Below are 13,263 nucleotides of genomic sequence, written 5' to 3' on the forward strand. Positions count from 1 at the left end.
ACTATCAGAATATTTTAGTGCATGGTAGTTTAGAATATGATAGTAATTGTAATGATAGTAATTGTGAATCAAACATCACTACTTGCTATACACTTTCATACACGTATACACTTATTTATGATCTTTAGGATCATATAAACTAGAAGCTCCAAGAGCTCAGTCAAAGCAGGGTGAATCGGCTTTTAGCCACTATGCCCCTCGCTGCTGGAATCAGCTTCCAGAAATGATCAGATGTGCTCCAACATTAGGCACATTCAAATCAAGACTGAAAACACATCTGTTTAGCTGTGCCTTTACTGAATGAGCACTGTGCTGCGTCCGACAGATTGCACTATCATGTTTTTCTCTTCTTCTTCATTCTTTTATACCACATTTGACCTGTTTTTGTTTTGTTTTTAAGCATTTTTATTATTTGTTTTTATTTTTATTTTACTTGTTTCTTTTATTCTTGTTTATGTAAAGCACTTTGAATTGACACTGTGTATGAAATGTGCTATATAAATAAACTTGCCTTGCCTTGCCTATTTAACGACATACTTTACATGCCAATTTGCACATATGAGCTGCAAATATAATGTTGTAAATAGTAATATACCTGTACATACACTAGTCAATTTGTATATGTGCATTCACTACTTACTTCTATTTTTTAATTAAGTTTTTTGTTCTGTTTCTGTAATTCTGTTGCACTGTAGAAGCTCTGTCATGAAAACAAATTCCTTGTATGAGTAAACATACCTGGCAATAAAGCTCTTTCTGATTCTGATTCTTAATCTCTGTTTTTTAGGTGGGTGCTGCAGCAGGTATGTTCCATATATTTTTTATGTTTTATATTAGTTAATTTCTAATTAGTTAGTATTCATTTTATGTGATTATTTATAATTTTACACTTAAAAATGTATTTTTTTTGTCTACAGCTACAGGTGATGGAGACAAAATTATGTGCTACTGTCCAAGCTTTCATGTCGTGCAGCTGATGAAACAAGTATTACACAGTTTTGTCTTGTTATAAATTAAATGATCACTTTGGACAAATGTGTTATTGTATAATGCATGTGTTATGTGTATGTATTAATTAGTTTAGCTGTAATCCATAGAATTTTGTCCAAATGTATCCAAAAGTATAATTTGTTTCATGTCAAATACTAGGAGAGTACTTTGACAGCAGAGGTGGTGTAAAGAGAGGACGATCAATGAAAATCTCATTAAACCATAGAGACTTGTTTGAGCTTTGCTAAATTAGATCTGGCTCACATTTCTTTCATCTTTTGTTGTCTGCTACCAAGGGCTCATCTCCTAATGAAGCCTGTAGTGCTGTGCTGGCCGACATACAGAGGAGAATGGGAGGCAATCAGTGCTTTGAAATCGGTCTTATTTCTTTAAATTTGAAGGTAAATCATTTTTTTACGTGTTTCCTTTTCTTATAAGCAGAAAATGTGAATCTTGTTGGGATGTACATAGCAATTTTGTTATGCCCATAGACAGTGCGCACCATTAAACTCAGCTTTTATCTTCCTAATTGTAATATGGTATTCTTTCTCAGGGAGAAGTCGGAGCTGCGTCTTCGGTCGAGTTTCCATACACCTTCTGGAACCAAGAGTTGGATTCAGTGAAAGAGCTGATTATCAATCAAAAGTTTTGAAAAGTTTAATTACACTCGTTGATTGAGTGGCCATGTAACATTGCTTCTAGTAATGTTTTAATTTTTTAATTTTTTGGCACGTTGTTCATTTATTCTTCACAAACAAACAAACCCTTTTATTTCTACTCAATAATTAGGTGGTTATGAAACGTCTTTTAAAGTCCCTATGAACTGGAAGCTGTGACCTTTATTTTTTCATGTTGTGACGCAGTTCCTAGAGGGATAGAATATTAAATGAGAAAACCGTGGGCGTGGCTTGTTTTTGTACTTTGAGCTGATTGGATGCAGTAAAGTGGGCATTTAGAAAGATTAGGAAAAAGGATTAGAGAAAGCTACTACAACCTAACAGACACCCCTTCCTTGCCATTTCTGTTTGTTGTCAAAACTGACAGTTGGAGTGGCATGTTAAATATGTTAGCCACACCTAATTCCCAAAATATAAATACTCTGACAATTTACCTGAAAACAAACAGGAAGTGCATTTTCAGATTTCAATTAAAGATTAAAAAGGCTTTTTTTTCTTAATGACATGCACAAATGAATTGTTCATCACAAAACGAGCAATGTGAGCTAACAAAATCAATATGGTTAATTTTGATTTCATGTGGACTTTAACATTTATGTTTAACATTCAATGCTCTGTAAAATAATTTTTAATAATCAATAAAGTGATTTTTGATTAGTTCAGTCTTATTTTTGACACGTATTGATCAGTGACTCACATTCACATTAGCCAATGCCACGTTTCACAAATGACGTAATTTTTTACCCCTATGATAGGGGGCAGAATTGCTGCAGTCCTCAGCGTGAACGATTCAAGCTACTATGAACTCATCGTGAACGTTTTAAAATTTAAAAGTGGGTATTGTAGTTTTTTCAACATCTGTCCCTCATTCATGTTGACGACATGACATCTGAATTGAACTACAAATTCCGTACACGTCACGATCACGACATTGCATACGCAATCTGTTTAAGGAGTTCCTATTTCCTGGTTGAAGAGTCAGCCATTTTGGGTTTCAACCGACTAGCCTTTGCGGCAGTAGCTAGCCAGCTAGTTACTTTTTAATCGGGAGAAAGGTTATCGCTTCTAGTCTGTCTTCACGCCGCGGAGTTGTTTTGTTGAAAGACAAGCGCTTTTCACAGTGTCCAGTCCACGATGAATCCCGAATAGTAAGTGAATGAGTTACTACACGGCTTGTTTGTCGTTACGGAGCTCATAATTTACCTGTAGCTACTTTTGACAGGCAGCAGCAATCATGACTAGCTGTACATTGGGTCTTATTAACAACTAGTGTCGCGTTATTTCATAAATATTACTTTAACCGGAAAGATGCGCAATATTTAGGAGCAAAATTCTAACTCAAAGTCTTCTCCAAAGAAGTCAAACTTTTGTAATTAAACGGCTGTTGTTGTAATAGCGGAGCACAGCCGGGTTGAATATCCATCCGCGTTACATTTATGACAAGTAACTTAGAGCTCGTTATTTAGTCATACACCTGGTTCATTTCTTATAATCATATTATTTTCATTTTCACTTTTCATTGCATGAAATCTGACTCACTTAAGCAGAAATAAGTACGAAGGCTAGTTCATGTAAGCTAACATCTCCTGGTAGCTTTACGCTTACTTTTTCAACAGCTTGACAAGCCGATGAAGTAGTCAAATAGTAGCTGATTAAGTAGTGTCAACATGTCTTGTAACCTGTTGCGTGTCTTTAGTGTGGTCAGAATCAAGGTTGCTGAATATAAATTTAATATAGGATGACAGTACGCTGGACCTAACCATTATGCATTAAAAATGAGTAGTCAGACACGTTCGTTTGTTTGTTAAAATAACCTTTAAAGGTGTATTTCACGAATGCTATTTTAATCTGGAGTTGCTGCACATAAATATAGTCACGTGCCTTATTGTTTTAACTCCTTGATTTTTAACCACGTCTATATAATAACAATAAAATTAATTAATCAATATGAAGTTTTTACATCTGCCTCTTTTAATAAATGTTGTGCAGAATTATTCATAACAACTACGTCCACAACACTAGTCTCAATTGTGCTGTTTTTATTTTCTTATCAGCACTAGTTTGCACAATCTTAAAATGTATTTAGTCACTGATGCCAAGTCTACTGTGTTGAGTGAAATTGTGAGCTTTCTACACCTACACTTCTGTCTAAATGTCTGAATGTGCAGATGTCAAGTATATCTGAAGGAACTGAAGTGCCCATCCCTTCCTCTATTGTGTGCTAGTCATGTGTAGGTCACATGCCAAACGACAAGCTGCACGCTCTATTACAACTATCACTAGTCTGAGTGTTAGGAAACTCTGTTACTTAAGACTCTTTATCAACTGTGACATCTATTTTATATGGGTTGTATAGTCAGACATAGTAGCTCTTACTTTGGTTTGTGCTTGTTTAGTGGTTAACATCATTTGTAGTTTCTCTTTCGGTTCTTCACACTCATATCAAAGATTCTGTCTATATAAGGATTTAGATAATTTTGTAAATTACTATAAATAGCAAGACAAGTTCATGATGATGCTTTTCATATACCACTTTAATGTCAAACATGTTATTGTAGGATTTAAAAGCATGGTTTATCTAGAAATGTAGAATTTACTGTTAATTCGCTTTCCTTCAGACTATCCAAGATGTTGCTGACTTGTGGTGTTTTAAAGATTTCTTACTGAAACTGTGGTACTTGGCTGTTTACATATTACAAGTATATGACTACTGGCACTATTATATATATATATATATATATTTATTTATATATATATATATATATATATATATATATATATATATATATATATATATATATATATATATATATATATATATATATATATATATATATATTTTATTATATTATATATATATATATATATATATATATATATATATATATATATATTCTGTTATATTGAATGTTACATTGGCCTTATGAAGTAAAATGATCAATCTCTTCCAGACTGCTATGAACACTCTGGACCAATTACCAAGATTTAGGATTAAAGATAATAACACAACTTATGTTCTTTAACCAGAAGCATTATTTGCTTCATAATAGAGCTGCAGCGCATAATATAGTGTTTCAGCATCAATATCGCAATGTGATTGATCGCAATAGTCACATGGCGAGGATACACAATGTTGAGTCTGGATTATAGTTTATTATTTTGCAAGTCTTTTATGAGGCCTGTGACTGTGTGAGGGTTTTTAATTTTACATCAAAAATTTGATTGAACTGTATATAAAACGAAGACCATGCATTAATTTTTTACATTTCAATTACTGTATACTTGAATACAGTTCGACGACTCGGGAAAACAATCAAATTCTGTTTATCTTTTTCTTTATTGAATATATCTATGCTTGTACTGTAGATTGTATATTATATTTTATGCACTCCTTTTCTGAATCATCATAGTCAGTGTAAAATTATAAATGATTTTCAAATAGTTCTTCAACTCATCTAGTGAAATTGTATTGATTTCTCAATATGTCACAGAAAAAAAAAATCTTTTCCAATATTGTGCAGCACTACTTCATAAGATCTCAGTGAGGGCTGCATAATGTATCATTTCAGTATCGATATTGTTATGTGCGGAACCACAATATAGTCACATCAAAGGATGGGCAACATCAAGTCTTATATTTGACCAGGAGCCACAGATGAAAACAACTGTTTTCTGGACTAGAGGAAATTGCAAAGTTTAACCGTAAAGTTAACAAAAGTTTATTATTTGTATGTGTTTTTAAGACCTGTGACCATGTGAGCATTTCCTGTTACTTTTCTGCATTCAGGCATAGGAAACTATACAGTTTGTAACTTAAAGAAATAAGAATTGTGTTTATGTATATACAATGACGACTACTATGACAGTGTTATTGTTTTGTTTTTTTACTTTTAATAGTGTGTGAACACTGCTAGACTCCCAGAGAACACTGTTTATTACATTTGTTTTTTTGTTCTATTGTATTTTTAATGCCTGTGATTAATTTATTATCTTTTATGCCATGCCCTACAAAATCAAGCCAAATTAATCTAAACTCATCAATTGTTTACAAACAGAGCTATTCATTTCATCTGGTGAAATTAAACTCAATATTGCAATAACGATTATCGAAAAATAGAATATTGCAATGTTGACCCCCCACCCCCACAAATGTTGTGCAGCCCTAATCTCAATGTATTATTATTTATATTATTCTTATTATTTGGCTCTGGATCTGTTTGTTGACTGCAGTTTATTGATTGCTTCAACTAAATATCCTCTTTAATGTTCTACTGAAGTAAGTGGATCATCATCTAGGTCACCCACATCTCGGATGGTCAATTTGTAATTTTTGAGTGAATCATTCCTTTAATTCAGAATTTCAGATCTGCATGCTTGCATAAGACATTATTATGCAGTGTTAACTTCTGGAACTTTCTAAACCTGACTCATTCTTGGTCAAAGTTTGTTGCTCTTGTCATATTTGAACACGCATTTCTTTATGTGAAAAGGATTGCGACATGTTACAGTATAAGACAAAAATTTAATTAAACCAACTTCTGGAACTTTTCTGAACCTGATTTGTTATTGTTGCTATAATTTTAACTATGTACCAATAAAATATTTACTTTTTGAGTTACTCTGTTTTAGGGCTGTACAATATATTATTTTAGCATCGGCATAGCAATGCGTAAATCCACAATAGTCACATCGCAGGGTCTACAATGTGAAGTCAGTATTATAGTTGACCTGGTAAAATGGTTTAGAACACATGGAAATTGTGGAGTCATTTCAGTTAATCCGTAAGAAATTCTACGTTTGTCAGTTGCATGTATTTTTAAGGTTTTCGCCCGAATGATTAAAACTAGCTTAAAATGCAATCACAAGTAATTATTAGATTAATCAAAAATTATTACATTTATTTAGTTATTTATAAAACGAAGACTATACAACTTTATTATACATTTGATTATTATTTTTCTGTACCTGAAAACTGTTAGATTTCTTTATTTATATTGTTGCCCCACTTCATTTATCTGTATTATAGGTAATTAATGTATTATATTTTCTGCAAAGGCACTCCTCTGCAAAATCATCCCAATCAATATAAAAGCATGAATTACTTCAAATAGAGCTGTTCAAGTTATTTGGTGAAATAGTAATATAAATGGCAGAAAATAAAAATGTCTCCTATATATACATACTCGTATATATTATTTTCTAATATCGTGCAGCCCTTCTCTGTTTACTAGAAAGCATTACAATGTCCAGTGTATACAGAGGGTCTTTACATAGTTCTTTGTGTAGTGGTTTCCTATACACAGAAGTGTGTTTTGCAGTCAGCCTAACGAGGAGAGCATGACTTGAATTCAGCAGAATTGAAAAGGAAAACATCAGCTCTTTCTGCTGAGTCGATGAGCTGGTCTTCACCGGGCCAATCAGCTGGATTTCCTTCCTATGGACTTTTCTTACTAGGGAGTATTGAATAGGGCCAGTGGATTTAGCGCAACGGGCAAAATTCCCTCTCTCTGGAATGCTTAATCAGCTTACTCAAGTTCCCGGCCTCGGAGCTACTCGAGCACATTGTTTCTGTTGAATCAAAGTTTTATTTTATGCATGCAGATGGTGAACGGTGACTGATTTACCCTATGTTAACTGAGTTTGCAAGCATCTGACCTATTTCACATGTTGCAGGGGGGTTTTAATGGCCTCATTTGTAATGCATGTCTAGAAAAAGGACAAAGGATGATATACAGTGAAAAAAAGCAAAAGACCAGATAGATTATTATTACATTTTTTTGACAAGGTTTTATTTTGGCAGAGATCCTTCTTATGTTGTTGCAAAATACAAATGAAACTTTATTTTTATTTTTTTAAACAAATTATTCATCAACGAATCCTCAGATAATTATCATTGCTTCTGCGAAAATATTATGCAGCACAAGTGTCTATAACATTTTAAATAAAAGCATCATGTGACTGCACTGCTTTAAGTGTAGTTCACAGAAATTATATTTAAAAAAAATACAAAATAAAATAAATTATATATATATATATATATATATATATATATATATATATATATATATATATATATATATATATATATATATATATATATATATATATATATATATAGACTTTTGAATGGTAGTGCATTATGAATTTTCTACAACTGCTTTAAATTGTTGTAGAAATATGAACTATAAAATGTTGCTCTTTCTCTTCTTACAGTGACTATTTATTCAAGCTGCTCTTGATTGGTGACTCTGGTGTTGGAAAGTCTTGCCTTCTTCTCAGATTTGCAGTAAGTATGCTTTAAGTTTCCTTGAGAGCATTGCCATCGATTTTGCTTGCTGCATATTAGTATTTCAGTACTATGAACTAGGGCTGCACAATATATTGTTTGAGCATTGATATCGCATTGTGTGTATCTGCAATAGTTACCTTGGAGGATTAGATTATTTACTAAGGATTTAAAGAAAAAAAAATATTTTTTAAGTACTTATGATTAATGATGAGCATGGTTTACATTTGATTGTTCAATTTCTGTGCTTGAATATTGTTAGACTCCCCGGAAAACCACACTGTGAAAAAAATAATAATAAAAATAGACTTAACTTAATAACTTTAAAAAAACAAAACTTTTTTTTACTTAACTTAAGTTTACTTAACCTAAATAGAGTCAATTGCAGTAATTGGGTTGAAAGTTGAGTCAACTCAAATGTCCTGAGGTTTGTTGCCTTCATTTTAAATTGAGTCAACTTTTTTACAGCGCGTAATGCTCTGTTTATTTTTTTTATTTTTGCTTAAATGTATTATAGTTAATGCAGATGCACTGCATAGAAAACGTCTTGATCATCCCAGTTGATCTAAATGAATGAAATATTCCCAAATAGAGCTATCCAAATCATCTGATGAGATTATATTCATATAGCAATAAATATTGAAGCATAACAATATATCACCATGTCATTGCTTCAATATCATGCAGCCCTAGTGGTTTAAAAATCATCTGCCTTGTCTCATGGATAAAATGAATTTGTTCACTGAAAGTATATCATGTTTTTTATGAATTGAATAGAATTTTAGTTTTACATTAAGGTGATAAAAAGAAGTGATTTGACTATCGAAACATCCAATTCACCTGCTGTTTTATTTCTTTCAGGATGACACATACACAGAAAGCTACATTAGCACTATCGGTGTGGACTTTAAAATAAGAACTATAGAATTAGACGGAAAGACCATCAAACTTCAGATCGTAAGTTTCTTTCAGTCCTGTAAAGAATTGAATATTGTTCAATGAGATGCCATAAATGCTCAATTTGGTGCTTTAAAAATATGTTTAAAACTGTTTTTTATAAGCACAAAAACATTTATACAACCTGTAATCATTTTTATACAAAAGATAAATTTGGTGCTCTTTAATGTAACATATTTGCTGCTCAGTCAAATGTCAATCTTATATGCCATTTCAATACTTAAGCAACTCAGTTTTCATCAGTGTTTAATCTTAAACATTATAGGGGTGTACCAATTATGGGACTCCCTAATGGTGTCTTAAATCTCAAAAGCTAAATATTAGGTCTAAGAAAGTCTTAAATCTACTGAAATGTTTTCTGTAAATCTCTTTTTCTACTGGTCTTAATTTTCCTGTTAATTTGATTATTTTTGTAGACTGAAGTAATTGGGAGCTATATTTCGTTCTAGGTAATGGTTATAGGGTTTGTGAATGGATATATTTGAAAATTAATAAAAAGTATTCAAAAATGAGTATTGAAAAAACAGAATTATTATTGTTTTATTTTTAAATTTATTATAGTATAAGCATTTTTTGATAGGGCAAGTGTAAATCTTGTCTAACTGGGATATTTGAAAAACAAAATCCTTAGCATTTAGCCCTGTATAAGTCTGAAATTTAGTTCATAATGGTCTTGAAAAGTCTTAAATTTAACTTGATAAAACCTACAGAAACCCTTCATTTATTGCTGAGGATTTTCTTTTTATTGTCATAAAAACTATTATAAAAATGTGATATTTATAAAATAAATTTTTGCTGTCGCATAACCAGAGAAGTTGATATGGGAATATATTCCAAACTCTCTTTGTGTTTGTGTGTGCAGAATTATTTATACGAAAGAAATCGATCTGTCAGTTCTTTGCCTTATTATTATATTATAGTAGCAGAACTAGTATTTTGTAAGCATATTTTAGCATTTGATCCAGGTATCATATTATTCACTCTGATTTACAGTGGGATACAGCAGGGCAGGAGAGGTTTCGCACAATCACATCCAGCTACTACAGAGGAGCACATGGAATTATTGTAGTCTATGATGTTACAGATCAGGTAAGCTAATAAGCAAAGTATCCTGGTATCACTTTAAACCACTGTTTAAATGCCTTAATTTATTTTTACTGTATTAATGCTTTGTGTATTTTCCTCTACTTTCAGGAATCTTTCAATAATGTAAAACAGTGGCTACAGGAGATTGACCGCTACGCCAGTGAAAATGTTAACAAGTTATTGGTTGGCAACAAGTGTGACTTAACAACAAAAAAAGTGGTGGACTACACAACGGCAAAGGTATCACTGTAGACCACGTTACACCGTACATACTCTGTTCCAAAACCTAGCGAGCTCCCTTACTGTAAAACTGCATCTATTATCTGCTGCCTTCAAACTAAAATGAGACCTCGTACCTGTCCGACTAAAATTGATACCTTAGGTTTTTTTGTTTTATGCTTCAATTTTCATACAAAAATGTCCATATTTTGTGATTCATAGGTGTTTTCTGTTTATTTTTTACTGTTGTAAATTGCATTATGGGACATTGTTCTCTGCTCTGTTGATTTTTGACTTTCTGACATTTTAGTAGTTTGAAATGATTGAATGTTCAATAAATAATATATAGAGAAATAGTCTGTAAAATAACAGTTTTTATCTGTAATATACCCAGACAACATATAACTTTAAACTATTAAAAATGTTAATAAAAGTCACCATTTTGAATTTTTCAAGGTTAAAAGTTGTTGGGGGAAAGATCAAGGTCCCATAATGGAATTAATAAAGAAAAGCATAAATTAAAAAAAGGGTAAAGTAAAAAAAAAAAAATGAATCCATTTTTAATGCGTATGTCCAAAATGCGCATACAAATAGGTGGATGGAAACAATGATATTGAGACTTGATTATAATGACTACTCTAACGTACTTTGCAGTTTAATTTTAAACATTTATTTACGCTGGACATGTATAGACAATAAAGCAATACATTAAGTTTTTTGTTTTTTTTTACTGTTAAAGTCATCTTTTTTCTTTTTGCAGCCTAGATCAGTATCGTGATAATATTATAAACCATGATAAAATCTGCATGCCTTGTCTGCTGCGTCTTTCATTTCTGTCTAGATTGGAATCTTACTAGGTTTTGAAACAAAGCCTCCATGTACATTTTCCATTGTTCTAAAAATAATAACTGCTTTGGTTTGATCCTTTCTTTTTTCTTAAAAGGAATTTGCAGATTCCCTTGGCATTCCTTTCTTGGAAACTAGCGCTAAGAACGCCACAAATGTGGAGCAGGCCTTCATGACCATGGCTGCCGAGATCAAGAAGAGGATGGGCCCTGGAGCCACAGCCGGCGGCTCTGAAAAAACCATGAAGATCGAAAGCACTCCAGTGAAGCCTGCGTCTGGAGGCTGCTGCTGAGACCCTGTCTGCCCCGGACACCCCCCATCACCTCGGCCCCCGGATCTCAGAGCAACAGCCCTCAAAATAGGAGAAAGAAAGGGGAATAGATCATTCGTTATGGAGCAAAGAGTCAATATGGAGAATAGAAAGAATAAAAGAGAGCGTGAAACCGGCAACAGTTTAAGTTACCCAAGTTGTACTGTATGTAGCCGCACTACCAAAAAAAACAAAAAAAAACTTTCAAGAATCTGCCCCCTCCCCCCTACAAAAATAGTTCACAAACAAACTGAAGAGAGGTCCAAAATTTGGTTACTCGGTTCCATTAACCCCTACTGTTTGTCAGGGGCTGCTTTTAAGGATGGATTTCATTGTCACTCAACAATTTTAAGTCCTCTGTGTGCAGGTTTCCAAGAATAATGTGTGTGTGTTTATCTCACTGCATTCCTACTGCAGGGCTGGTCTGTGGTCAATTCAATGACGTTTTGTTTTTTTCTGTCCTTTTCTTACTTTATTCTTACTTGTCGATTTATTTTACTGTTTATATTTGCATGTGTAGGTTCCTGTACCTGCGGGTTGTCTGTTGCGGTTCATCCGAGCAGCAGTGTATTTTCAGTCCGACATCTGTTTAGTGAAATATATGTACATATACACTATGTATATATGTGTAAGATTGGAAATGACGGCTCTGTAGAGTTAAATACACGATTGGAGTAATTTTACCTTCTTTTGCATTTAAGTTTTGGCTGCAGACTCTTGTAGTTTTGTTGCGCGATGTGTAACAGTTAACAGAAATCTAAATAAATATTGTACGAGCGTACTGTACGATAGCAGTATGTCTGCAATTCTTGGTGGGACATGTAGAAAACCCTTTGTGTTTTATTTATTCAACATTTATATGCAAATATCTATTGTTCCATTAATCTTGCAATCTCTCGATTTTTGGCCATTTACCTGCGGAGTACATCAAAAGCAACAGTTTCACAATCGCATATGTGACTCAAACACTATGTTCTCTTTTTCATAATAAAGGCAAATGAATTCATTTTTTAAATGAACTTGAAAACTCTTCATGTCTAGTTCATTTTGTTCTTTAGATTACTTATTCCGTTTCAGATTTATTCTAAGTTAGTCATTTTCTGAATTGTTTATTTAGTTTGATAATTTTTAGTCATTTTAATTCCAAATTTAATTCAGTTTCATTACAGTTAACTAAAAAGGGCTGTTTGTACTTTAAATTCCAGATTTAGCCATATATTTAAATTTGTTTGACCTGTAGTCAGCAATAGCAATGCTGAATCTTGTAAGAGTAAATTATATTTTGATCCACCCTACGAATTAACTTTATAAAACGAAAATAAATCTCATAATAGTTCATTGAATATCTTTTTTACTCTCCGATTCCGTGTAGTCAACAATGGAGGGTTCGTGGATCTAGATGAATGAATATAGTTTGATCCACTCTCTGAATTAACTGATTTACTACTTAAAATAAATTAAATCTCATAACATTTAGTAATATAGAGGCCTATTTTTACACTGATTCAGTTTGCATGAATGGTAATTTCTGTAACTGTGCATGCTTAAAATTCTAAAAAGGGTATAAATGAAGGTCTGAGCAAGCTCCAAGTGGATGGCACTTCAACTCCAAGTGAGCTGTACAAACCTGGAGTTTTATTTATTTAATGTCTTGTACATGACACAGAGTCCACTATTGTGCTTTATGAATGTCTACACCAGGGATGTCAAACTCAATTCCTGGAGGGCCGCAGCCCTGCGCAGTTTAGTTCTAACCCTGCTCCAACACACTTGAGCTGCGGTCACACTAGAGTTTGTGTGTGCGAAAATCTGTCGTACGACGCTGCGAAAAGGGGCGGGATTAAACAAGATTAAACATTAAAAAAGCGAGCGATTGCTCCATGTTTTAAATT

The 13,263-nt window shown here is 32.9% G+C and overlaps 2 protein-coding genes across 3 annotated transcripts in view; both read left to right on the top strand.

Annotated features, from left to right (window-relative positions):
- Positions 1-2,324, top strand: part of zgc:153169 — a 5,611-nt gene extending 3,287 nt beyond the window's left edge. Inside the window, 4 exon segments of one of the 2 annotated variants that reach the window (NM_001076766.3) lie at positions 788-803; positions 918-985; positions 1,287-1,391; positions 1,544-2,324. In NM_001076766.3, coding sequence (NP_001070234.3) covers positions 788-803; positions 918-985; positions 1,287-1,391; positions 1,544-1,642 — 288 coding nt within the window. In that variant the 3' untranslated portion in view covers positions 1,643-2,324. 2 annotated transcript variants of the gene reach the window in all.
- Positions 2,325-2,651: 327 nt separating this feature from the next.
- rab1ab (RAB1A, member RAS oncogene family b) lies at positions 2,652-12,390 on the top strand. The gene is given in 6 exon segments (NM_001007161.1): positions 2,652-2,815; positions 7,881-7,953; positions 8,815-8,910; positions 9,904-9,999; positions 10,105-10,236; positions 11,159-12,390. Coding segments are annotated over 6 exon segments (606 nt in total). The 5' UTR covers positions 2,652-2,801; the 3' UTR covers positions 11,354-12,390.
- Positions 12,391-13,263: the final 873 nt, after the last annotated feature.

Source organism: Danio rerio, chromosome 13 (genome assembly GCF_052040795.2).
Source record: "Danio rerio strain M-AB ecotype USA chromosome 13, GRCz13ab, whole genome shotgun sequence".
NCBI classification, from domain to species: domain Eukaryota; kingdom Metazoa; phylum Chordata; class Actinopteri; order Cypriniformes; family Danionidae; genus Danio; species Danio rerio.